The sequence below is a fragment of the Taudactylus pleione genome, unplaced genomic scaffold (genome assembly GCF_031769625.1).
Source record: "Taudactylus pleione unplaced genomic scaffold, aTauple2 ptg000041l, whole genome shotgun sequence".
NCBI classification, from domain to species: domain Eukaryota; kingdom Metazoa; phylum Chordata; class Amphibia; order Anura; family Myobatrachidae; genus Taudactylus; species Taudactylus pleione.
Window position 1 is genome coordinate 66795862 of NW_028284443.1, and position 27807 is coordinate 66823668.

At 46.2% G+C, this 27807-nt stretch overlaps 1 protein-coding gene across 4 annotated transcripts in view; it reads left to right on the forward strand.

Moving 5' to 3' along the window:
* Nucleotides 1-27807, forward strand: part of RBM26 (RNA binding motif protein 26) — a 157744-nt gene that overhangs the window by 115102 nt on the left and 14835 nt on the right. For 2 of the 4 annotated variants that reach the window (XM_088459054.1, XM_088459059.1), the window contains exons 18-21: nt 6577-6744; nt 7141-7338; nt 12411-12515; nt 19708-19902. In XM_088459054.1, coding sequence (XP_088315180.1) covers nt 6577-6744; nt 7141-7338; nt 12411-12515; nt 19708-19902 — 666 coding nt within the window. Of the gene's footprint in view, nt 1-6576; nt 6745-7140; nt 7339-10087; nt 11393-12410; nt 12516-19707; nt 19903-27807 lie in introns of those variants that run through there. The other 2 variants (XM_088459073.1, XM_088459065.1) reach the window with 2 other exon arrangements.

Sequence of the window (27807 nt, forward strand, 5' to 3'; positions counted from 1 at the left end):
AATGCAGTGATTCCCAACCTCGGTCCTCAAGGCACACTAACATTCCTGGTTTTAGTGATATCCATGATTGTGCATAGATGGTTAAATCAAAATAACTGAGGTACTAATTAAGTCACTTGTGCTCAAGTATGGTTGTCCCTAAAACCTGGACTGTTAGTGTGCCTTGAGGACCGTGGTTGGGGAACCCCTGTCATAATGGGTTAGCAGAATCCGATTGTTAAATAGTGGTGAAAAAAAAATAGACTGCTCTATTAACACAGCTTCTTAGTGCAATTGAATATACATAAGTTTCTCAGAAAACTGAAACACCCAGATTTGTGACCTTTTAAACAGTGACTATTTATTTTTATTTTTTTATAACATAAGCCTTATTAAGCAGATTAGCCACATACCACATCCCCATACAAAAGATAACTTCTGTGATTCTAGCCAGTGCTATCACACCTCAACAACCTTCTCCAGCCTTCAAATGCTCTTTGAAAGTCTACTTGTGCACTGACCATCCTGTCACTGGTACCCCATTGTTACTGTCCTCATCACCACTGAGTCTGCTTGCTCTTTTTGTTTTAGCTCTGACCTTTTTATGTAATCTCTTTCACGTGTAGCATCTTTTCTATCCACCTGTGCACTTTTTTGGATGCCTTTTTGTGCCTATTATAAATAGTCTGTTTCTTCTTCGGGGTTCATGGGGTCCACAGCCATTACGTTGGGGTATGAATCCCGGTCACCAAACAGTTAATACAAACGAGCTCTCTGCTCCAAGGATGCACCGGGTTTCCTCCTCATATACCCCACCTCCTGCCTCAGGTAAACAGTTCTTCCTGTTTGGTGTGTTCACCACATAGTGGGACTGCTGCAACTACCTCCTCCGGCGCCGCACCTCTAGCCTCGGCAGGTCCTTGACAGGGGATTCGGCAGGGGCTTTCTGGCCCTGGACCGCAACCGGATCAAGGGGATGGCAGGTAAGTAGGTGGTCGCGGCGGCCGCTGACGCCGGGAGCTTGTGGCGGTCCGGCCGCCGGCGGTGAGACTGGCCGGAGGCGCGCTGCAGTCAGGAGGCATGCGGCTTGTTCTCCTAGCCTAGACCGCCGGGATTTGATGTTCCTGACCAGCCGGGGCTTGTGGCGGCGGCCAGGTCAGTTTGCCGGGCAGGTCCAAGCAGCATAGGGGAGGTACGCTTCCCCGGCGGCCCCTCCCCCAATCCACACGCTAGTTCAGTCCTCTGGCACAGTTGATTGTGGATTGTTCCTCCCAGCCTCCATATAGGGCAGCCAGAGTGCATGTCAGTTGCTCTCTGAACGCTGATCCTACAAGAGGGACGCTGGGCAGTCTCCCTGTATACCTTGCCTACTGCTGGTCTAGGTTTTTACAGGGCTCTATCCTACCTAAGCTGAGGCTGATTATGGTAGTGAGAGCTTATATGCATATGGAGTATTTATGCATGACATGTGATTGTTGTTTATGGATACTGTTTCTTCTGTAAAAGAACTGTAATTCCTGTATACTGTCACTGTCCCCTTCCCTTGCTACAGGTGTGTGGGTTGAGAGTAGAAAGCAGCACATATACACTCAGAACCAGTGGCATAGTGTTATGTCTAAGGAGTCTGAGGGTCAGGTGGCGAGAGCCCCGTTGCTGATATCCTGTGTAGCCTGCAAGGCAGGTTTGTCCCCACAGGACTTTCTACAAAATGGGCTTTGTGGGAACTGTTTCAGACAGCCACCACACCAATTAAGTTTGCCTGTTTCAGGCCCTGAGCCTCCTTGGGCATAATTTTCTCAGGTTATGGCTCAGGTGGCGGAACGGCTGGCTGCCCCGGTACCACCGGTTTGGGGTTTGCCTCAGCAGATGCATCCTATGCCCATGATGTGGCCGCCTTGGATGGACCCTGGTGCTGGTAAGGTTATGGCATCAGCCTCGGGGGGTTTTTCAGCCTCAGGCTGTCAAGCCAAAGCAGCCTAAATCTAGGCGCCATGTACCGCCTTACATGGGTGAGTACTCGAGTGCCTCCGAGGAGGAGGAACAGGCACAGGACTTTTCGCATGAGTCTAGCTCCGAGGAGGGTGATGATCATTTCCCAGTAGCCGATGTCCCTTTTCTGATAAGGGCTGTAAAATCGGTGTTAAATATCGAGGAAGGGGATCTTCCGCTTAGGAAAGCCCCCCCTGTTCCAGCGCCAAAAAGTGGTTAAGGCAGAATTCCCAAAGTCTGAACATTTATCAGAACTTATGGAGGAAGCCTGGGTCCGTCCGGATAAGATAAGCCATTCTTCTAAAAGAATGGCGCTTCTATATCCGTTTCCAGACTGTGCCAAGTGGGAGAATCCACCATCAGTTGATGCGCATGTGGAACAGCTAATTAAACGTACCACTTTGCTAATCCCAGCAGTTTCGCTGAAGGAAACCACAGGTAGGAGACTGGAGTCTTGTCTCAAATCAATTTTTTCGCTGGCAGGAACGGCCACCCGCCCAGCTATGGCCACTGCCTGGGTAGCAAGAGCTATTGAGGAGTGGGCCAAAACTCTAACGGAGTCTTTACCAGATGCCTCTAACCAACTGGATATGATCTTTTATTAGAGAAGGGGCCTCTTATTTGGGTGATGCAGGGATCCTTTCCTCTAAAGTTTCAGCTGAGTCCGTGGTGGCACGTAGGATCCTCTGGTTGAAGGATTGTAGGGCAGATGTCCGGTCCAAAAAGGCCCTAGAATTCCTTCCATTCACAGGAGGTGTGCTCTTTGGTCCAGAACTCGACAAAATTGTGTCCTCCATGGCAGCCTCAAAGACAGCAGTTTTACCATCAGCAACCTCGTCTAAATTGAGGGCGTCCTTTTTCGGGGGTTTCGGCCGCAGGGCAAGGCCAAAGGTCAGCCCTCAGCGAGATTTCCACCAAGAAAGGCAGGACCCAGGAAGCCCTGGCATAACAAACATCTAGGGTCCAGGATAAACCAGTGGCCTGATGGGACGGGCCTCCCCCTGGAGGAGGCCGGGGGCCGACTGCTTCGGTTCTCAGAGCCCTGGCACCTCACGACGGAGGATGCCTGGATTCGGGGAGTTGTTTCCCGAGGGTATGCCCTGGCGTTTTGGAGGACTCCTCCTCAAAGGTTCTTTTGTGTAAACCCGCAGTTGGGTTCAGAAAGAGCTTTGGCCCTTCAGAAGGCTATTCTTGCCTTACTAGCATCAGAAGTAGTGATTCCGGTGCCAGAGAACCAGTTCCGAGAGGGGTTTGCTCCAATCTGTTCTTGGTTCTGAAACCGAATGGGTCATACCGGCCTATTCTAAATCTGAGAGAGCTCAACAAATTTGTTCGAGCCCCCGGGTTCAGGATGGAAACATTGCGATCGATTGTGTTGGCAATGGAACAGGGGGACTATATGGTGTCCCTAGACATACAAGATGCCTACCTTCACACCCCAGTCACACAGGCTCATCAAAAATTTCTTCGTTTTGCGGTAGGGGAGGAACATTTTCAGTTCCAGGCCCTGTCCACAGCCCCTCGGGTATTCACCAAGGTGGTGGCAGTGATGATGGCATGCCTCAGGCGCCAAGGCGTCAGGATTTTGCCTTACTTGGACGACCTCCTGTTGCTGGGGCAGTCCCCACAGCAGTTACAGGATCATTTGAGGCTGACAGTATCATGTCTGTACAGTCACGGCTGGATCATAAACTGTCATTAGTCGTCACCCTGTTTGGTACAACAGATGTGTCATTTTGGAGCGAGATTGGACTCCGGGGTGCAGAGAATATATCTGCTGGAGGAGAAAATCCTTGCTCTACAATCACGAATACGCAGGTTGCTTCGCAACAGGCAAATATCCGTTCTAGTAGCCATGCAGGTCCTGGGTTCGATGGTGGCCACCTTCAGGATGGTGAAATATGCTCAATTCCACTCCAGACCACTGCAGCAATTCATTCTGTCTCGCTGGAACAAGGATCATCGCACGATCAGGTCCCAGCTGCTGCATCTCTCTGGTGGTTGCAGACAAAGCATCTCAGGCAGGGTCGCCCCTTTTGGGTGTCGGATTGGACATTAGTCAAAACTGACGCCAGTCTTCATAGTTGGGGGGCGATGACGGGGTCACACACTTTCCAAGGAAAGTGGTCAGTGACGGAAAGCCGGCTACCGATAAATATCCTGGAACTAAGAGCTATATTCAAAGTTTTAGTGCAGGCTCCGGAAATCTTAAAGGGCAGGTCGGTGCAGATACAGTCGGACAATCACACCGCAGTCACCTACCTAAATCATCAAGGGGGCAGGAGGAGTCTGGCCGCCTTGGCAGAGGTATCAAGAATCCTGGTGTGGGCAGAGACTCATCTGCTTACGATATCTGCCGTGTTCATTCCAGGAATCCTGAATTGGGAGGCCGATTTTCTCAGTCGGCAAGAGATAAATGCAGGGGAATGGGCCCTACATCCACAGGTTTTTCGGAACCTTTTGGACAGGTGGGGTCTACCCACCTGTCCAAAAGATCTGATGGCATCAAGAAGGAACAACAAGGTTCCCAGGTACGGATCCTGGACAAGAGATCCGAGAGCCGAGTTTGTAGACGCACTGACAGTGAAGTGGCGTTACAAGCTGGTATATCTGTTTCCCCCGTTTGCTCTTCTGCCCAGAGTGGTCAGAAAGATCAAACAAGAGGGCAGCACCCGCCATATTAATAGCTCCGGCGTGGCCGAGACGGCACTGGTTCACAGATCTACGGGCTCTCTCCATAGACACTCCATGGCCTCTGCCATTGAGACCGGATCTGTTGCTACAGGGTCCCTGCTGGTACCCGGATCTTCATCGGCTATCTTTGACGGCATGGCTCTTGAGGCCTCCGTCTTGAGGGAAAAGGGGTTTTCCGAGTCTGTTATACGGACGATGCTGAAGGCACGGAAACCATCCTAAGCCCGTATATATTATAGGGTTTGGCATACTTTCTTTCAGTGGTGTGAACTGAAAGGGTATGATCCACATAAATTCCTGATACCCAGAGTGCTGGATTTTCTTCAAAGCGGTCTGGAAAAGGAAAAAGGGCTACGCCTGGCCTCTTTAAGGGTACAGGTGTCAGCTCTTTCAGTCTGGTTCCAACATAAAATTGCTCAGAGACCGGATATAAAGACCTTTTTTCAGGGGGTGTTGAGGATTCAGTCTCGCTTCGTTTCCCCGTTTGTTCCGTGGGACTTGACTCTAGTTCTGAAGGTTTTACAGGCTCCTCCGTTCGAGCCTTTAAATTCAATAGACATCAAGTGGCTAACAGCAAAGACGGTATTCCTCCTTGCTATGGCATCTGCACGTAGAGTTTCGGATTTAGCTGCGCTTTACTTCCGGGAGCCGTTCTTGATATTTCATCAAGATAGAGCAGTACTACGTACTAGGGAGGGTTACCTTCCGAAAGTGGTGTCTAAATTTCATATTTAATGAAAAAATAGTAGTTCCAGCATTTCAGGGCACAAGTCTCTCACAAGGTGAGGCTTCCCTGGATGTGGTCCGTACGTTGAGAATTTATGTTAAACGCACGAGCAAATGGAGGAAGTCCAATTCACTTTTGTGCTTTTTGGTTGTCATAAGTGTGGCTGGCCAGCCAATAAACAGACACTGGCCAGGTGGATTCGCATAGCAATTTCATTGGCTTATACACAGGCTGGTATGCGTGTGCCGGATTCAGTGACGGCACATTCTACTAGGGCGGTAGGTCCATCATGGGCGGCCCGCCGGGGTGCTTCTGCTGAGCAATTCTGTAAAGCAACCACATGGTCTTCCATCCATACCTTTGTCATATTTTATGCCTTTGACACTTTTGCCTCTCAGGAAGCCTCCTTCAGGCGTAGGATTCTCCTCTCTTCTGAGAGTCAGGAGCGTCCCCGCCCGTAGGGTTAGTGCTTTGGGATATCCCCAACGTAATGGCTGTGGACCCCATGGACCCCGAAGAAGAAAATAAGAGTTATGGTATAACATACCTTTGTTAACTCTTTTTCTTCGAGGTCCATGGGGTCCACAGGACACCCACCCAGACGCACCTGTAGTTCTGGGGGAGGTTTTCCGTAGTTTCTTCTCTTGAGAGTCTGGACTCGTAAGTATGGGTCTTTTCTTTCTTACCCTTTGTTTGTCTCTGCCTGCTTGAGCTTGGTAACGAACTGGCTACCTGAGGCAGGAGGTGGGGTATATGAGGAGGAAACCAGGTGCATCCTGGGAGCAGAGACCTCGTTTGTATTAACTGTTTGGTGACCGGGATTCATACACCAACGTAATGGCTGTGGACCCCATGGACCTCGAAGAATTAGAGTTAAAGGTATGTTATACCATAACTCTTATTTTTTTCAATTATCTGATGCTGTGTTGCACTTTTGGTGCTTTACAAATTACTCCCTTGTATGCTGAGTAGTGGTGTCCCCCTCTACCAAGGGGCTACTACTCCACCACTAGGACTAGTCCAGTTGTAGCTGTATTTTAGAAAGCAATTGAGCCAGACAAACACTTATTTTGATTACTTATTGCCTAAATGCACCATTATTTTAATGTATATAGATATTTGGTAAACCTGGAAATATGTTTTATTGCAATGAGTCTGTGGGGCTAACATAAATGTTTGTCTTGTAGATGCTTATATCAAAACTTGAGAAAAACAAGAGCATGAAGTTGGATGACAAAGCAGAAATCTTGAAAACTCTGGATACTTTGACTAACAGTATTACTAAATTAAGGGATGAGCTAAAGGCAATCTCGTCTGCAGGAAATGCTTTGAAGGGTAACAAAAGCAAAGTTCAGGTAGTGTTTGTTTTACTTTTGTATTGTTACAATGGTTGTGTGAATCTATGTGCATGCCTGTGACAAAATTGCTTTACAGATAATATTAGTGTTTCACACTGTAAAGCTTACAACAGGATGGCAATATTTTTACATTGCTCTGGGACAAGCATTATCAGTAATCAGGCAACTGCCAGACTACAGTTCATCACTTGTCAAGTCAACATGTAGCTGGTTTTCCAGAGAAAAAAGGACAACAGTGACATGAATGGACATGTTTGGATGCAGTCGTTATTAACAATTTGAAGGAGTGTTCAAATATACCTTCTATATCTTGTGTGAGTGAAAATAACAGCCACATGTATGATAAGAACATTTACATTTTACTGAGGCTGTACACAGTGCCCTGCTTTGCAGGATTTTACATTGATGAACATTGAGGACCTGCAACATTGTTCCACTGCGAAATTTGTGAACCACGAGGTGGAATTTGTGAACAAAGTAAATGTACGAAGGAACCCATTTCAGAGAGAGGATACACAATGGGAATGTTTAGAAGACTGTAAAAGCACTTTTGAACCTCAGGATGAATCTCTACGGGTAGTGTTAGAAAAGGTAAGCTCAAAACATACACCAGTATGATAAATGTGAAAGTTGTTAATTTTAAATTTCATGTAATTTTTTTAAACTGTTTTCCAGTTTTTCTCATAGTGTAATTTGATCTGACTAATCAATAGCAGCAGTCCTGAAATATCTTAATCAGTCAGTTGCTTATTAGATCTTTATTTTTTATGTGTTTCGAACTCTCTAATTGATATTGTGCACCATCAGTCAGTAATAACACGTCAGAGCCACCAAACATTTCTGCTAGATCAGTGGTTCCCAAACTCCGTCCTCAAGGCACGCTAACTGTCCAGGTTTTAAGGATTTCCATGTTTAAGCATAGGTGAATTTATTAGTTCCATGGGAAGTTTGGTTATACCAACTGTGCACAAGCATGAATATCCTTTAAAACCTGGACTGTTATGGGAGGCGCACACTATACAGATATATCTGCAGATGATGGTTGTTTGTACACACTGAACAACCATCATCTGTGTCTGCCCGCAGGTGCCGGCGGCTATGGGCCGTGTCCTGCCCCTCTCCCGCGGCTACTGCTGTGTGTATGGGTGGTCTGCAGACTGCTCGTACACACCTGCTGATGTACCGATATGTCTGCAGACATCTGTCCATCGGCTGTGCAGCATAGCCAATGCAATGTGTCGGTGAACGCCGACGTTCACCGATATATCGCAGGTATATACTGGCCGACGGCCAGCAGATATATTGGCCGATCAATTGATCGGCCAATGTATATGTCAGTGTGTACCCAGCTTTAGGGTGCCTTGAGAATCGAGTTTGGGAAACCCTGTGCTAATCTTCCAATTCTAGCTTTAGAAATTGTTACCTTCTATTCTACAGGGCCCGATTAAGACTATATACTACTATATACTATATATTTTGTGGTCGTCACAGACAGGGTGATGGCAGGGGCAAAACAGAGGAGCAGGACGGGGCAGAGCAGGTGGGGGGGAGGCTGAAATCACTGCCAAGCCCAAGATACCATCACATGTATACTATACGTATAGAGTATATTTTGACATTAGCAGTAATATTAAACAAAAATGTATTTACTACTGGCAACAAGACTCGCTGGTCTACTCTTGGAACTGGAGTTCAAATACAGTGCTGAGCCTGAAGGCGGCTGCTTCTGATTTAATATCCTGCAGAGCCCACAGACTAATGGTGTCTAAAGGTGGGTACACACCTGACAGATATATCTGCAGATCGAGTGATCTGCAGGTGATGGTCGTTCATACACACTGAACGGCCATCATCTGCTTGTGCCCTCGGGAGGCTGGTCGGGGGCGTGTCCCGCACCCCTTCTCGCGGCTGCCGCTGTGTGTGTACGGGCAGTGTGCAGACATATCTGTCCATCGGCTGTGCATCACAGCCAATGTGATAAGTCAGTGAACGACGACGTTCATCGACACATCGCGGGTCACACTGGCCGACGTGCATCAGATACATTGGCCGATCAATTGGTCGACCAATATATCTGTTAGTGTGTACCCAGCATAAGACTGCAGTTTATTCTTTGCTGGCCCTCCACTCCCCTGACGTCCCTCCTAAGTGTCAGTCTTGAGATACAGCATCTCGTGACACGTTATAAATAGCTCTGATATGGCAGCTGTATTTCACAGATGGCTGAGTCGCCGAAGAGGACCAGTAGCCGCAAAATACTGCCTGCCAGATCCTAACTGTGGTTGCCCCTCGCATGTCGGGGCCCCTGGGCATCTGCAGCTGTCGCCCTGGCTAAAATCCACCCCTGCTCTTCTAGCTGAAACATATTCTGAGGTCTCCTTTGTATGTTTTAAATCTCAACAAAAATTTTCAGGTGTCTGTTGTCTTCCTGAAAAATTCACCCTATTTTCAGTTTTACTTCTCTTACTCTGGCATATTGACCTCTAGAAATTGATATTGGTAATTCCATTCTTCTCTTACCCTAATATTTCCATTGACTTTTGCACTGCCGCAATTTATTCATCTACGCGCTTCTTAATATTTGGCTATTGTGTTTTTGCTTGAAATGCTTTACATGTTTTTCTATAAATGTGTTTTTTCTGGTTCTGTCAAAAATGTTAATATTTAATCAATTCATAACACTTTATTCCAAAAAGTTTATAGCTTATCGAAGTATTATTTTTCAGTCCCATCAGATATTTTAATCATTTCATTAACTTTTAGTAGCCTTACGCTGCTTTGTAACAGTCACATGTTTGTTTTCAAGTTGCCAATGACCTGCGTATTACACACCTAAAGATAATGGATAACTTCTCCTGAAACCAGTTCTCCCAAAAGTTCCAGAACTAAAAAAAGGGGAAAAGTAAATTATTGATGCTCGGTGTCAGTCCTACACACAGACATGATCATCACAGTCATGAAAATCAGAGTTTGAAATCAATATACTAATGCTAAGACTAGTGTGAGCAGATACGGTGGTAATTCTCAACGTAGTTTTGTATATTTTGGTCCTGGTGCTTCAATTTTCTTATCCAAGAAACCCTATTCACAGCATCACATACCCACAAAAGCAAATGGTTAATAAACTAACAAAGGTTTGCGAATGCTGTAGTGTGTACTATTTGTCAATTTTATACAGCGAAAGTAAATTCCACATCTGACGTGTTTTCTATGTGGGTAGTTAAGAAGTGCAAGACACATTCCCAAGTTTCATGCCACTCCTGTGATATAAAAGTGATTATGTAATTGCAGTCAGGTCTTTCTCGAACTACTTCAAATATTGTTTTTATCTTTGTTTCAGGTAAATTTGGACTCTTCTGACTCTGATGATGTCAATTTAATAATTTCCTGTGATCTAAATTCAGATTTGTTTTCTGAAGAGGATGATGAACGTTTGGGGGCAAACCTAGTAACCCAACATCCAGAATTTGAAAACCCTTCTAAAGAGAATCGGGCAGCAGACGCCTACCAGATAATGGATTTTTCCTTCAAAACCGAAGAACGAAGATTTGAAACGTTTTCAATTGTCAAGGATGCTTCTGACATTGGTGAAAAGAGAGATGAATATACTGTATTCGGAGAGCATGTGGCAAACAAATTGCGCAAGAGAAAAAGCAACCATGAAGTGTGGGTTGCTCAGCACCACATTAACATGGTTTTGTTTAACTTTGAAATGGGCATGTTTGCTCAAAATAATGCTCCTTACGTTACAGATATTTTCCCACAGCCTCAGTATCAGCACCCAATGCCACAATATCTCACTCCAATTCCTACACACGCAGTGGCTAAGCCACACGTTGGATCTGTTTTGGTTACTCATTAATCTGGTTTGTGCACTGATCAAATGTTTATTTGTATGGAAAGACAGCTTTGTACCAAAAAATTGTCTGCTGTTTAGTTGCGCAAGTTAAATATATATAAAATACCCACATAATAGCTACTTTTTGTTAATCTATAAAGCTGCTTAAATTACTTCAGGGATATCCAGCTTTTATGTGAACACCAGCTTTACCAGACAACTTTCACAGACATTTTTGTACTCCAGTTTTTTTCTACTTTTTTTTGTTGTTTGTTTGTTTTTATAGTATTAAGCATGGGGCTAAAACAGTATTAAAGCCTTTCTGTAAATACTTGTACAGCACTTCTCTGCTCCATCCACATTTCTAATGTTTTTGTCATCTGGAAATATTTTTTCTATCATTTTATTTTGATATATTTATTTATAAAGCATTGAAAGCTCTGTCAATATTTTTGAGTTTTTACCTTATTTGTATAGTTTAAAATGTTTTTATATGCAAACAAAATACTTGCTGCATTTTTTGGGTGTGGGAGAAAGGGGAGTTTGACAGTTCTAGAAGATTTACCTGTTTATATAATATGTCAGAATTGTGTTATCATGCAATTCTGGTACAGCTTTCAGCACCTGATTTAATTGTTAATGTTCGTAAATAACAGGTATCCAAGATGTGAAAGTGCCTTTCATTCTAATACGTTTTTAGAATGAAAATTGTAATTTATTCTGAGCTTTAAATATTTTTAAGTAATTTGTAAACTTTTTGTCTTCTAGCTTTGGTTAAATTAATGTTAGAGTTGCAAATTAACAATTACAGTGCCTTATTTACGTATTAATCCGTATATATTTACCCATTTGAATAAAGTCGATGTGATAATTTTTTTTTAACTTACAAATACATATGTTAGATTTCTTTTACAATTTTTTTTTTTCCCTGAAATCACTACCGAAGTCCAGTCATTTTGATAGTCGTGTTATAATTCTTTTTTCTATAAACAGATCTTTCATTGAGCCACAATCTATCTTTGCATCAGATTACAGAAGCCAATTTTGTTGGCTGTAGTGAAAGGTTGTTTTTTGGGGGGGAGAGGGGGGGGGGGGGTTTAAGAACTGTTCTTAGGCATTTTATTTTTCTATGTTTATATAGTGCAGTATTAACATAACAAATACAGTACATATGCCCATTTTCTAATCGGAAAACATTGGATAAGTTACAACAGCTCTTGAGTTTCTTGATGTAACATTGTTTTGTAAAATAAGTTGCTTTTTTCAGTGTTGTGGTCACACATTTTCTAATTGTGCAAATTAATGCTGGTTAAGCATTGTGTAAAATAATTAACATAACCTACTGAGAAAAGTTAAAAACAATGGAGTGAGATAAATAGATGGAATATATTTGGCACTGTGATGTTTCTTTCACCAGACTTAAAACTGGGAAAAAATATATATATATATTTCTAGACTTGATGAAATGATTACAGGTTGTGAACGTGTTGCTGTATGTGTGAACTAGATATTGCTACATCTACGTCTGATCTTGCCCCATGCCAACTTGCCCTGCAATGATTTTTACTTAAAAATATGTTTATTGGATTTCACATAGCAACTTCTTTTGATGACTGTAAAAATACATAAGCATCTCATATTTCGGTCATTTATTACACAAAGTGATTGTTACTGTATATAAGTGTAGAATTAACCTTGTGATTTTTATATATTGCTAAATATATTTCCAGTCCCCCCATTATTCTATAATTTTATTTTAATCACATCAACAGTTCTACATATTTACATTTGTACCATGGTTTGCTTTTTTTGTTTGTTTTATAAGATGCAGAAGGAGCTGCTAGACACAGAGCTTGATTTGTACAAGAAACTCCAGGCGGGAGAAGATGTAGCAGAATTAAGACGGAAATATACAGAATTGCAACTTGAGGTAAGTGTTTAACACGACATAAATTATGGCACAGTAATTATTGTTCCATACTAATTTGATGCTTTTATTGGTGGATATCTTATGGTGTACCACAATTTCTCTACCATCCAAGCTGGAGGGTCACTGCTAGACTGTGGCACTAAATAGTTAACTAGAACTATGCTCCACCCCCTCAAAGTTGTACCACCTCTCCAGAGCTTCGAGCTTCATCTAACAAGCCGTATGGAGAAAAGCCTAACCAATACAAAATAAGCTACATGGAGGGAACACAGTGTCCCCAGATGGATTGAGAAATGGGTATTACTGTGAGTATAAAAATCCTCTTCCTCTACCATCCAATACTGGCCAGACATTGCTGGACTGTGGGATGTCTCAAAGCAAGCCTAATAGGGGAGAAAGGCTACAGCTTGTCTAAACCAGTCGTAAAACTCTACCCAATTAGCTCAGGAATCATGAATGTAATCCCAGCCATTACAATAGACGTCAGGTGGAATGTGAAAGTGACTGTTGGGACACACAGGGGGAGATATATTTATCGTGCCGCTATAACTCTTCCTGCTTCGCCTCATTACCGAGGCGAATCAGGAAGCACTAGTGATGAGTTGTATTAACATCTCATCGCCCAGAGCAGGGCAGTGAAAAGTCCCCCCTCCGGCAATCCCTGCTAGAGCACACAGCACATCGCAAGATCCTGCGTGCAGCCCTGGAGCTGGCAGCCACCGCAACAGGGCCATTGCTGTCCCTGCTGTTGGGATAGGGCATCGCCAATTTGCAGCCGTCGATATCTATAGCTGCATCTGGTGGAACGGTTAGAGGAACTATTGTAGATAGCAGCGCCAATAATGACAGGGGCGCTATGCATTTACTGCCCTACCTCCCAATCATACATGGGGTAGAAGCGCTGATGCTCGTGGACAGGGGGGATCCGGTCAATATCCCGACCACGGGGGTTCAGAACTTCAACTCCGGAATCATGACACTAGTCAAAATACCAGGGCCGGCAACTCTAAACCAAGTACTGGGGTTAGGGGGAGGGTTAGTGATGGCCACTAGGGCGAGAGGTTAGGCTCAGGCACCGGGGAGAGTTAGGGTTAGTGTAGAGACAGGGGGATGGTTAGAATACTGAACCCAGTCGGGATGCCGGCATCTGGTCCCGAGCGCCAGCGTCCGTACCTATCCCGGTCAGGGAACCAGGCGCTGCACACTAACATCACAGTGCGGCGCCCAGTCACACAAAAGGAGCCGGCAGTGCAGGGGGGAGACTGTGTGCAGCCTGGCATCTCTGAATGCTAAGCGTGCCTCCAGAGTGATAAAACCGGGGGGGTGTGCCTTGAGGACACGCCCTCCATTTGCAAGCGCAAGGGGTTAACTGGACCGCACTGGGGGTCACCGACCCCAGTGCCGCCACTGAGTATTCCCCAGATGGATTACAAAAAATGCCTTTCAAGTTGAGTACAAAAATCCTTTTTTCCAAGTGTATAAAAAGAAATGTATGTATATTTGTGTATATGTATGTGTGTGTGTGTATATATATATATATATATGTATATATATGTGTGTGTGTGTATTTTATATATATATATATATATATATATATATACATATATAGGCTATAGCGTCAGTATCCCAAACCTCCAACTCCCCAGTTTTACTAATGTAAAATTTCATAAATTGCAAATGTATATTTTACATGCATTTTGTCTAGACTACAATTTGAACCTTAAGATTAAATCTGTGCAATACATGTTATGGTTCTCTATCTACTTTTAGGACTTGTGAAAATCTGAGGTAGTTTTAGGCCAAATTTCAGCAGAAATATAGAAAATTCTGAAGGGTTCACAAATTTTCAACCACCACTGAACCTAACCCTTGGCGCAGGTTGGTTCTCTTGTTTATCTAGGCATCCTGGGGAGTATAAAAAAAATAAACCACAACTCCCGATCCATGCCGGACAATATAAAAGAAGCAAAATTTGATGGCAAATAAGAACCATATGACCCATCCTGTCTGCCCTATAGGGTTAGGGTAAGTTTAGGGGGTTGGGATATTTGAGATATGGTATTCGGGTCGGTTTAGTAGCTTGGTTTAGGGTTAGTTTAGGGGTTTGGGTTAGGTATTAGGGTTGGTTTAGCATTTTAGGCTAGGGCTTAGGGTATTACGGTTAGTTTAGTGGTTTGGGTTAGCCCTCAGATATTGGTTATCTCAGTCACCCTGGGGTACATATCTACATTCACAGAGCAACAAAAATAAGCAGTGCCATGCACTGATCTATAAAGTTGTCTGAAGGTGGAATACAACAAGCAGGTGGGCGACGGTGACATGTAAAGCTTGGGTACACACGTAAAGATTTTCTGTCCAACCATCCAACTAGTTGATTGGGTGGAATGAAAATCTGGTAACGTATGGGAGTAACTAATGATCAGCAATTTGTTCCTAAATGCCAGAAAACAGATGAAAATGGTCATCAGACAAGTGTGTTAAATGTTTGATCTAAACAATCTTTTCAAACAGGTTTTGCACATTTTCCGGCATTTGGGAGCCAATTGCTGATTGCCATTTGATTTCATTCCTTACCAGATTTTCATTCCAACCAATCAACTAGTTGGATGATTGGACAGAAAATCTTTACGTATGCATGCACCGTTCTGCAGCAGTTACTGGGAACTTTCCATATACAGCAGATAAATCACACATACCATGTACTAGCGCATACATGTAAGTGAACGCCTGGTGCCCAGCTTGGGGCGACAGCCATCCATCAGCAGATCTGGGGGGTGAGGAGCATGACACCCACATACTTACTGTCAGTTAGCAAACCTTAGTTTCATTGGTCATAAACCCTAGTGTCACAGCTGCCTCCAGAATTCCGAAGCCCTGATCAACACTGTCAGTGCCCAAACAGTGTGTCCCGTCTAGTGTGCAGCTAGGCAGTGATAGTGCCCCTTCTACCTTGATTCAAGAATACACCGTTCCATATGTGTGATGTCCATCTACACAGATCTCCTCCACCTATACACTGCCAGTCACCTATATACAGTGCATCCGGAAGGTATTCACAGCGCTTCACTCTTTCCTCATTTTGTTATGTTTACAGCCTGTTTCCACAATGGAATATATAATTTTTTTTCCTCAAAATTCTACACACAATACCCCATAATGTACATAAGTATTCACCGCCTTTGCCTTGAAGCTCAAAATTGAGCTCAGGTGCATCTTGTTTCCACTGATCATCCTTGAGATGTTCCTACAGCTTAATTGGAGTCCACCTGTGGTAAATTCAGTTGATTGGACATGATTTTGAAAGGTATATACCTGTCTATATAAAGTCCCACACTTGACAGTGCATGTCAGAGCACAAACCAAGCATGAACTCCAAGGAATTGTCTGTAGACCTCCGAGACAGGATTGTCTCGAGGCACAAATCTGGGCAAGGGTACAGAAAAAAAAATATCTGCTGCTTTGAAGGTCCCAATGAGCACAGTGGCCTCCATCATCCATAAATGGAAGAAGTTCGGAACCACCAGGACTCTTCCTAGAGTTGGCCGGCCGTCTAAACTGAGCGATCGGGGGAGAAGGGTGATGGTCAGTCTATCTGAGCTACAGCATTCCTCTGTGGAGAGAGGAGAACCTTCCAGAAGGACAACCATCTCTGCAGCAATCAGCCAATCAGGCCTGTATGGTAAAGTGGCCAGAGGGATGCCACCCCTTTGTAAAAAGCACATGGCAGCCCACCTGGAGTTTGCCAAAATGCACCTGAAGGACTCTCAGACCATGAGAAACAAAATTCTCAGCTCTGATGAGACAAAGATCGAACTCTTTGGCGTGAATGTCAGGCGTTATGTTTGGAGGAAACCAGGCACCGGTCATCATCAGGCAAATACCCATCCCTACAGTGAAGCATGGTGATGGCAGCATCATGCTGTGGGGATTTTTTTCAGCTGCAGGAACTGGGAGACTAGTAAGGATAGAGGGAAATATGAATGCAGCAATGTGCAGAGACATCCTGGATGAAAACCTGCTCCAGAGCACTCTGCAGCAGGACAATGACCCTAAGCACACAGCCAAGATATCAAAGGAGTGGCTTCAGGACAACTCTGTGAATGTCCTTGAGTGGCCCAGCCAGAGGCCAGACTTGAATCCGATTGAACATCTCTGGAGAGATCTGATAATGGCTGTGCACCAACGCTTCCCATCCAGCCTGATGGAGCTTGAGAGGTGCTGCAAAGAGGAATGATAGGTGTGCCAAGCTTGTGGCATTATATTGAAAAGGACTTGAGGCTGTAATTGCTGCCAAAGGTGCATCAACAAAGTATTGAGCAAAGGCTGTGAATACTTATGTACATGTGATTTCTTTTTTTTTTTAAATTAAATTAGCAAAAATCTCAAAAAAAACTTTACACGTTATTATGGGGTATTGTGTGTAGAGTTTTGAGGACAAAAATGAATTTATTCCATTTTGGAATAAGGCTGTAACATAACAAAATGTGAAGTAAGTGAAGCGCTGTGAATACTCTCCGGATGCATTGTATAGCGTGTCAACATGACCCCTCTCAAGTGCCAACCTATAATGTGCAAATCACCTTACTACACCGTGTCAACCTGGTCCATATCCAGTGCGAACCCATACAATGCCAGTCACCTATATACAGTGGTGCAACTAGGGTACTTGGAGCCCAGGACAAATGTAAAAATGGAGGCCCCCTAGCCCCCCCCCCCCCCCCCCCCCCTGCCATTGTGTGTGCTGCGGAAAAATGGGTGTGGTCACAAAAAATGGGGCGTGTCAACATGAGACACACCCCTTTATCGTCACTGTGAACATTCCTTTCCATTTGAACCTTAACCCCAGTAGTCCCCCTTATACAGTACACCCAGTAGTGGTCCCACCTTATGCAGCCCCCATTATTTTCCCTTATACAGTGCCCCCAGTAGTGGTCCTCCTTATGCAGTGCCCCCAGTAGTGATACCCCTTATGCAGTGCCATTTATATAGTGCCTCAAGCAGTAGTACAGCCCCATTGCAGTGCCCCCAGTAATGATCCCCCCCCTATCCATTGCCCCTTGTACAGTACCCCCTCTAATGTCCCTCCTATTTAGTGCCCCCAGTAGTGGTCCCCCAGTGCAGTGCCCCTAGTAGTAAGCCCCATATATAGTGCCCCCAGTAGTAGTCCCCCCCGCCCGGCCCACCATTAGTTGTCCCCAGTAGAGGTCTCCCCTCCCGATGCAGTGCCCCCAGTAGAGGTTTCCCCCAGTAGTGCCCCCTTTAGTGGTCCCTCCCCCCCCGATGCAGTGCCCACAGTAGAGGTCCCCCCCAGTAGTTCTCCCCCCTCCCCCCCCAGTAGAGTTCCCCTGTAGTGCCCCCACCCCTCCGATGCAGTGCAGACACATTCAAGTAAAAAAAATACTTACCTGAATCCACGCTCCAGCCACTGCGGTCGCTGACTCTCATTGGCTGCTGATTAACACACACACTGCCGCGCGGCGGTGATGTGTGCAGCAGCAGCCAATGAGAGTCTGTCTGACTGGCGGCGATGTGTGTCCTATTTACGCCACTGCCTATATATCGTATCCACCTTCTCCATATCCAGTGCCAACCTATACACGCTAATCACTTCTCTCACCCACCTGGTGTTCCCTGCTGCGAGCCCTCACCCTCCCCAGTGACCCCTCACCTTGGGCAGCTCCCGCAACTTGTTGGAGCAACTCCTTCAAGCTTCTGCTATAGTGGTATTCCTCCTTGGGCACGGTCTGCAGGGAGCAGTGCTGCTTATCCACGGATTCCACCTGCCAGTTACAGTGCCAAAGGGGATTGCTGCCCCACCTCACCTACTACTACAGCCCAGAAATGCGATTGTGTGAGCCAGTTTGACAAGCTCACATCCCCCTCGTGCTTTTCTGCACCAGCCTGTCAGATCCAATCAGTGACTGGTACTATTTTAACAGGCCACTGGTTGGCTGTGAATGGCGTTCTCAGCCAACCAGTGGCATGTTACCAAGGTAGCAGCCGCTGATTGGATCAGACAGGCAGAAGTGAAACGTCTTCCTGGTCCAGAACCTACAATATCTGATGCCAGGAAGACTACGTTTTGCCTCGTTTTCAAATCCGAGCCTGGCGGCAAGACCTGAGCCGGAACTCTGATCTGCTCGGAACCCCTAAATTTTGGTGGTGCTTCGTATGGGGATGCGTAGCCGCAGACTGCTCAGAGTGCACATTCAGACGCCTGTCCAGTAGCGATGAGAATCAATGGACACATGAGAATCAGAACTTGGAGCATTGGAAGAAGGTAGTCTGATCTGAGGAATCCTCTACATCATGTGAATGGCCGGATACGCGTGCATCGTTTAACTGGGGGAGAAATGGCATCAGGATGCACTATGGGAAGAAGGCAAGCCGGCAGAGGCAATATGATGCTTTGGGCAATATTCTGCTGGGAAACCTTGGGTCCTGGCATTCATGTGGATGTTACTTTGACACATACCACCTATCTGAACATTGTTGCAAAACCTCTGGCAGCTGCTGCAGGTAAGGAGCTGCTGGGTGTCCCCTGGTAACAAAATCTCAGCGCGGCCCAGCAAATAGAACAGGCAGCGGAGGTGTCTCTCCAGCCTGGCGCTGGCTTAGCGCATTGCGCCGTCCCTGGGTGCAGCAGCCAATAAGAATCTGCCTGACTTATTGGCTGCTCCTGGGCCTCCACTGCGATCGACCAGTCGCGTGTCCGAGGTAGATCGCGATCAACGTTTTGGCCACCCCTGCTATAAGGGGATTCATGAGGTCAGGAACAATACTCAACAATAAAGTACCCAATTGGTGCCAAGAAAACATTCCACACTTTTACACCACTACCAGCCTGAATCATGGACACAAGGCCAGATGGATTAATTTATTTTAGTTTACGTAAAGTTATGGCCCTACCATCTGCATGTTGAGGTCCAATTTGAGACTGATCCAACCAGGCAACATTTGTCCTATCTTGAACTGACCACTTTCGTTGAGCTTGTGCCTGCTGTTGCCTCCGTTTTCTGTTTGCTGACAGGAGTGGATCCTTGCATGTTCTGCTGCTGTATCCCACCCACTAGTTGGACACGCAGTGTGATCAGACATGAGATGCTCTACTGTTGTAAATTATTTGATTTACTCTATTGGGGTCTCAAACTCGCTGTTTGTATTATATTTTGTTTTTATTTATTCTTTCCAGGCTGCAAAGCGTGGTATTCTCTCTAATGGACAGGGAAGAGGAGCACGAATGAGAGGAAGAGGGATGTCACGCGGCAGAGGCAGGGGTAGGGGTCGAGGTGTACCAGTTCATGCTGTGGTAGACCATCGTCCACGAGCTCTGGAGATCTTTGGATTTGTTGAAGGTGACAGGGAAGATCTTCTTCCTCACTTTGCGGTAAGTAATGCTAGTGTCTATCTGAAATGTCATACTGTAGTCAAGCATTTCTCATGTGGATTGTTTAATGGAAGTATCATTTCTAACTCTTCAATTGATTGCAACACAAACGTGTGTATGTATTGGGTTTAGTCTAAAGAAAAGAGGTTAATAATTTCTAATTGGGTTAATGGTCTGCAATAGATAATAGTGAAAGCACTTGTTTTACACCAAATGAAAAAATTCAAAGCACTTTCAGTCTTAGGGGTCAATGCAATTAGGTACCAATTGGGAGGTGCGAGTTGCTATTTTTTCTACGAATTCGCATAGCGAATTAATTTTGCAATCCAATTAGCAACTCGCACTGAATCAGTCAGACTGAATTTGCAGCTTTACATTCACGCCTCCCTGAGGGTGGGAGATGGAAAGGAAAATCTTTATTTTAAGGTTAAAATGTCGGGACGCTGTGCTGAAACCCTTGGACACCCCCTCTGACTAATTAGGCAATTGGAAGTTTCCAATTAGCTTAATTAGTCCAATAATCACTTAATTTCTACTTCAGGTTCCACAGGGTTGACATTGGGGTATAGCTGGATCTGGATCCACTGGCACCACGCAGTTAAAGCTTTTGCTGCTCCCAGGATGCACTGGGTCCATCCTCCTCTATACCCCGAAACCACAGGCACCTCAGTTTTAGTTGGTGCCCGGCCGGAGTCGGGTCAACCTTGGCGCAGGGTTAATTTGAAGTTTTCTATTTAATTATTTTTGTTTGAAGACTCTTCAGAGCAGCAGCATTGGACTGTCCATAGGACATCCATGCTGCCGCTCCTACACCCCGCTGGTGCCGCGACGCCAGTACAGATCTGGGGATCGCGGCGGGACCCCAGAGTCTGTACTAGCCGGGCTATGGGGACTCCCACGACTGCAGCCGGAAGCACCTGGGAACAGGCAAGCCGCGGGTCAGTAGGCTGCCTCCGGTCTCTGGGGACAGACCGGAGGTGCTAGCAGCGGCGGCGGGCTCCCCTTCTGAGGAGGCATACCCCGCGTGACTGCTAGACCACCAGGGTGATATGCCGGCAGCGGGAACCGGCAACCCTGGGGTTAATTGCTAGCCAGGGGAGGCAGCCTTCCCTGTCTAGCGGCTCCTACCTCAGCCCAGCGCGCCTTGCTACTCTGGTCTGGCGATGCTGAGCTGCTCTCCTCCTGCGGCCACTCCTCCTCTGAGGTCTCCGGCGGCCATCTTCTCACAGGCAGCAACGCAGATCTCCCAGGCGGTGCGTGGACCGGTCCCCCTGTGTACCTCTCCCCTGCTAAAGGACAGTGAACACAGCACTACAGCCCTCCCAGACACTGAATCTGGGCAGGTTGATTGTAGTGAAAGGTGCAGTGAGTATTAACTTTTCTGCATTGTATGTGACTTTTGCTAGTGCTTCCTGTCTGTGCTAATTTTTCTACTTCCTGTCAGCTTATATCTATCCCTTTCCTTCTCCTACGGCCAGGCAGGTGTGTGGGGGAAGGGCGTCTCTCAGGACCTCACTTAAATAAATCACGTATTGGTGAGGTTGGTCACATACTTTTGTGTGCTGCTCAGTGCCATATCGGTGGGCTGTTGTGCTGCATACTTTGTGGGTGTGCAGGAGTCAAACAATGATCTTTCCCTATTGTGATATAAATCTATATTTTATCATGTCTGATGAGGTTGAACGCTCCACGGCTCCTACGTTGTTCTCCTGCAGACGCTGCATTGCAGGAGTAAATAAGGAGGATTTATCACAGGATGGGCTGTGTGTGCGGTGCCAGCAGTTACCTGGTCCCTCTAACCTTCCAATGGCGCAGGACCCTCCTTGGGCGGTGTTTTCCCAGGTGCTGGCTTCCATTGTGGACAGTCTGGCGGTCCTGCCCGCTGTCCCCCTTAGGGAGTTGACCCAACCAGCCATCCCTCATTCCCCGGGTATACCGCAGTCATTGCAGTCTCCCCCTGGGTCTCAGACTGTTAGTCAATATGCGGTGTTGCCTATGTATATGCAGTCTCCCCTGGTGACGCAACAGTTTGATATTCCCTTTCAGGGTTCCCCTCAGGCGGCTCAACCACCGTGGGTGGAAGTACTCTCCAGTTCAGTCCAAAGTTTGGCGGCTTCAACTTCGGCCTTCCAATCTATAAAAGGCATCTAAGCGCCCTGCTATGTTATCCCAGGCTGCGCAATTATCAGAGTCCTCAGATGATGGGGAGTTGCTTAAGGACTCTGACTTGGATTCCCTAGTCCGGGAGGTTGACACTAAGTCTTCCATTAATGTACCAGAATTGGTTCGGGCGGTGCCGGCCATTCTTAATATAGAGGATGACGCACCAGCTCCTTAATCAAAGTAACTTAATTTCAAATAGGCAAAGGTGGCTTCAACTGTTTTTCCCCTATCTGACCAGCTGACAGATCATATGGCGGAGGCCTGGCAGTTGCCTAGTAAGAGGTTCGAAACGTTTGGCGGCTAACTATCCGTTTCCTGCGGGTCATTACAGGAAGTGGGAAACCCTGTCTGCGGTAGATTTTTATGTCACTCGCATAATCAAAAGCGCTACCTTGCCTTTGCCATCCATCTCATCCCTGAAGGATTCCATGGACAGGAAAGTGGAGACTTGTTTACAGTCAATTTATTCTCTCTCAGGGGTGGTCCGTCCGTCCGTCCATGGCCATCTCCTGGGTGGCTAAAGCCATTGAGAGCTGGGCCAGTGCACTGGAAGATACCTTTCCAGACGATGCTCCGGAAATACAGAGAGCTTTAGTGGGACATATGAGGGATGACTTCTTCCTATATCGGGGAAGCGTCTTTGGATGCCAGTCTGCTCACTTCTAGGGTATCGGCAGCAGCAGTGTCTGCTTGCCGGTCTTTGTGGCTGCGTTCTTGAAGGGCGGATGCGGATTCCATGAAGGGCCTGGAGGCCTTACCCTTTAATGGGGAGTTATTTGGTCCAGACCTGGACAAAATCGTGGATACTCTGGCTAAGTCTTAAGTCGGCTTTCCTCCCTTCGGCTGCGGCACCTTCTAAGGTGAGAACTTCTGCATTTCGGTCCTTTCGTACCCAGGGTAAGTCCAAAGGACAGTCCTTCCCGCGACCGAGACCGCCCCTAAGCCTAAGAAGCAAGCATTGAGTGCTCGGCGCCCTTCTTTCAAGCCGGAGGATAAACCTTCTGCCTGATGGGACGGGCCTCCCTCTGGAGGATCCCAGAGTGGGGGGCCGACTTCTTCAATTCGCCCAGTGCTGGTACAACACCGCCACGGATGCCTGGGTTCGAAAAGTGGTCTCTCGGGGATGACCCTCTCCTTTCGTCACAGGCCTCCCCATCAGTTCTTCTGCACGAGTCTTTCTCACGACAGGACCAAGGCCTTGCAGATTCAGGAAGCAATAGAGTCCTTGCTGAAAGCAGGGGTCATTGTTCCCGTTCCGCCTACACAACGCGGGACGGGTTACTATTATTCTCTTTTTCTGGTGCGGAAACCCAATGGGTCTCATCGGTCTATCCTCAATTTGATGTCGCTGAACAAGTTACTCAGTGCCCAGGTTCAGGATGGAAACTTTGCGTTCCATCATCCTGGCTATGGAACCAGGGGATTACATGGTCTCCCTGGATATCCAGGACGCTTACCTTTATGTTCCTATAGCGTCTTCACACCAGCGGTATCTGAGGTTTGCTGTAAGACAACTCCACTACCAATTCCAGGTTCTGCCCTTTGGCCTTTCCAGGGTATACGGCTTCTGCCGTATCTGGACGACCTCCTGTTGCTGGCAAGCTCTCCGGAGGTGCTTCTGCAACATCTCCACCTGATGATCGTTTGTCTGCAAGCACACGGGTGGCTGATAAATTGGAAAAAGTCCTCCCGGATTCCTTCACAATGGATGGTTCACCTGGGAGCCCTGTTGGATTCTCGTCAGCAAAGGATGTTTCTGACTCCAGAGAAAATTTCTTCCTTGCAACTGCTGGTGCGCAGTTGCCTGGTGAGTTGTCGAGTGTCTGTTCACTCAGCAATGAGAGTTCTGGGGTCCATGGTGTTCACATTTGACATGGTGGAATATGCCCAGTTTCATTCCAGGCCCCTGCAGGGGCTGATTCTATCTAAATGGAATGGGTTGCCTCACAGGATCAGGACTCAGATGCTGGTGTTGTCCTTAGAGGTGCACCTGTCTCTAGCTTGGTGGCTTCAGACATCACATCTTACCATGGGTCGCCCCTTTTGGATCTCTGACTGAGTTCTGCTCACGACGGATGCTAGTCTTCGGGGTTGGGGGGCAGTACCGGGTCCGCTTTCACTTCAAGGCCGTTGGACGGCGGAGGAAGCGGTTCTTCCCATCAACATCCTGGAACTTCGTGCTGTGTACAGGGCCTACCAGTTGTCCGTCACCATTCTTCAAGGAAGGACCGTGCAAGTTCAGTCCGACAACGCCACCACGGTGGAGTACATCAACCATCAAGGAGGGACTCTCAGTCAAGCAGCGATGTCAGAAGTGTCACGCATCCTGTCTTGGGTGGAGTGCCACATTCCGGCCATCTCAGCAGTCTTCATCCCAAGAGTCCTCAATTGGGAGGCAGACTTCCTCAGCTATCACGACGTGCTTCCCGGGGAATGGTCGCTTCATCCAGAGGTATTTCAACTACTCGTGAACAGGTGGGGACTGCCGGAGGTGGACCTCATGGCCTCCCGTCACAATCACAAACTGCCTGTGTACGGGTCCAGGACAAGAGACGTCGGCGCAAGCCTGGTGGACGCGCTGTCAATGAAATCGACATTTCAACTGGCGTACTTATTCCCTCTGATATCTATGCTGCCTCGGGTCCTACGGAAATTCAAACAGGACGGGGGCACGCTTCTGCTGGTGGCTTTGGCTTGGCCCAGACGTCCTTGGTACTCCGATTTTCGGAGCCTCTTTATCGACGCTTTGTTCCCTCTGCCTCAAAGTCGGGACCTGTTGTCGCAGGGGCCCTGCTTTTACCCGGATCTGGGTTGTCTCTTTGACGGCGTGGCTCTTGAGACGTCCGTCTTAAGGTCCCGGGATTTTTCCAGCTCAGTCATCAGCACTATGCTGCAGGTGTGCAAGCTTGCTTCCGCCAGAATCTACCACAGAGTGTGGCACACTTATTTCCAGTGGTGCGAGACCAGAAACTACGATCCTCAGGCGTTTCATGTTTCTAGGGTGTTGGCGTTCCTTCAGTCTAGTTTAGACCTGGGCTTACGTCTAGCCTCTTTGAAGGTTCATGTGTGTGCACTATCTGTGTGGTTTCAGCATAGAATAGCCACTTGTTCGCACCTTTTTTCAGGGGGTTCTCCGGATTCAGTCTCCCTTTGTGCCCCCAGTGGCTCCTTGGGATTTGGCGGTGGTACTTTGGGCCCTATAGGGTCCTCCTTTTGAGCCTCTTGAGTCGGTAGAGCTCAAATGGATGACTGTTAAAACAGTTTTTCTCCTGGCAATTGCTTCGGCCAGGAGGGTGTCTGAATTGGGGGCGCTTTCCTTTCGCCCTCCTTTTCTGGTTTTTCACCAAGACAGGACGGTGCTTCGCACTCGTCCAGGTTTTCTGCCTAAAGTGGTTTCTAAGTTCCACATTAATTAGGAAATTGTTGTACCAGCCTTTCAGCCTCCTGACCTCTCGGTTGGTGATGCTTCTTTGGATGTGGTCCGTGCTCTCCATGTCTATGTGGACCGGACTAGTTCCTTTCGGAAGTCAGATTCTTTGTTTGTCCTCTTTGGTTTTCACAAGAGGGGTTGGCCTGCTTCCAAACAGACTTTGGCCCCTTGGCTTCGTTTTGTTATTTGTGAGGCTTATGCACAGGAGGTTTTGCCAGTTCCTGCCTCTATTAAGGCTTATTCTACTCGGTCGTGGGCTGCTAGCCGTGGCGCATCTGCTGTTCAGCTGTGTAAGGCGGCCACCTGGTCTTCTATTCAGACATTTTTGAGGTTCTATGCGTTTGACACCTTCGCCTCTCAGGATGCATCCTTCGGGCGCCAGATTCTCCTTTCAGCACAGGAGCGTCCCCGCCCTTAGTTGGACTGCTTTGGGACATCCCCAAGGTCAACCCTGTGGACCCCCTATGGAACCTAAAAGTATAAAACAGGAGATATGGTAAGAACTTACCTTTGTTATCTCTGTTTCTACGAAGTTCATAGGGTCCACAGGGCGCCCGCCCTGACGCACCTGGCTTCATATGGGCTGTGTGGCTGGTCACCGGTTTTCCGTGTCTCATTTCTGTGAGTATGGTTTCTTGTATGTTCCAGTCTTCTCTCTGTTTAGTCTCCTCCTCCGGCCTTGGCTGCTTACCAACTGAGGTGCCTGTGGCTCGGGGGCGGGGTATAGAGGAGGATGGACCCAGTGTATCCTGGGAGCAGCAAAAGCTTTAACTGCGTGGTGCCCGTGGATCCAGATCCATCTATACCCCAATGTCAACCCTGTGGACCCTATGGACCTCGTAGAAACAGAGATAACAAAGGTAAGTTCTTACCATATGTCCTGTTTTTTGAGGTAAAAAAAATTACCCCAAAATCTACTTTTTTGTTTAGGCACCCAAAATGTAATTACAAAAATATTGTTTTTTTATCTTTTTTTTTTTTTATTTATTTTTTTTCAAGCTGCCTTCAGTGTCCCAAAATCACCTTTTTTCCAATTTTTTCTGCATTTTTTCATTTAATTCGTTTGAGACTAAATGAATAAAGTTTGATAATTTTCTTCCATTTTTTTTTTTTTTTAAAAGCACAAATCAGCTATTTGACACCATTTAAAAACCTACAGTACCTTCCTAATGCCCACAAACAGCCTTCTATACGGTTATGTATTTTGGGGGGTCCAGGATGGTCCTCCTCACTTTTTCATGCACTTCTCTCAAATCTCATTTGACAGTCAATTTGCAAACCTCCGCTGCGAGTAGTGGCAATAGGCATTTTCAATTGGATTGGAGAATTCTCGAAGCGTGCATCGATGCAGAGTCTGCGAGTTTCAAGAAACAAACTCGCAATTCGCACCTAATTGGATTGACCCCTTAATTTGCTTAGTTCTTTCACTGTTTTTTAATTTTTTTCATTGAAAACATTTTTCTACATGTTATAAACAGAACAAAAAATAACAAATGTACAAAAGAGACGTTTCCAGCAAGAAGCACATCATTAAACAACAAAATATGTGGGCAAAGCATATCCGTAATAAGCCAAACCCAGAATCACAGATCCAGCATATAAGCAACTCGTGCATAGGAGGTAAAGGGAAAATAACCAACTGAAAAGAGAGTAAATGGGGCAAACTAAAGAGACGTCTGTACACGGAAAAAAAAGAGAGGTTGCAAGGAATTATTCCCAGCAGGTCTACGAAGGTCCAATGGAGAAAGAACCCATCTGTCCCACAGCTTGTGAAATTTAGGAAGGGCCCTACGACTAGTATAAACATAATGTTCATGGTCAATAGTATCATTAACCAATGCCTGCCACTTTTGTGAACATGCCTAAAACAGAACAATAAATATTTATATTAAACAATTCTGCAATATTCAAGGCAAATAGACAGTTTTGCTTCTGGTGGAGGTAATGATGGAAAAGTGAATTGCATATACAACCATACTAATATCCGTAAGACATTAACCCTAGGGCAATCCCATAATAAATGCCAAAACTCAGTCAAATGCTCGACATTTGGGGCAATTAGTTGGAACATTAATATCAATTTGAGCAATAGAAACGAGCAGCAGGACCCGTGCAAAATAAAATCATTTGTTGGAAACTGACAATTGAAACCATTGCTCATCTTGAAGAGAACCTGAGTTTAATTCCCATTTATTCCTAAGTGGAAAAAGGCATCTGGCAAAGTACGAGAAGGTAAGATCACTATAAAGATAGGAGACCCTAATAAGAACAGGTAATTGGAGGAGTGCAAGTTTAAGAAGAGAAGGTGATAA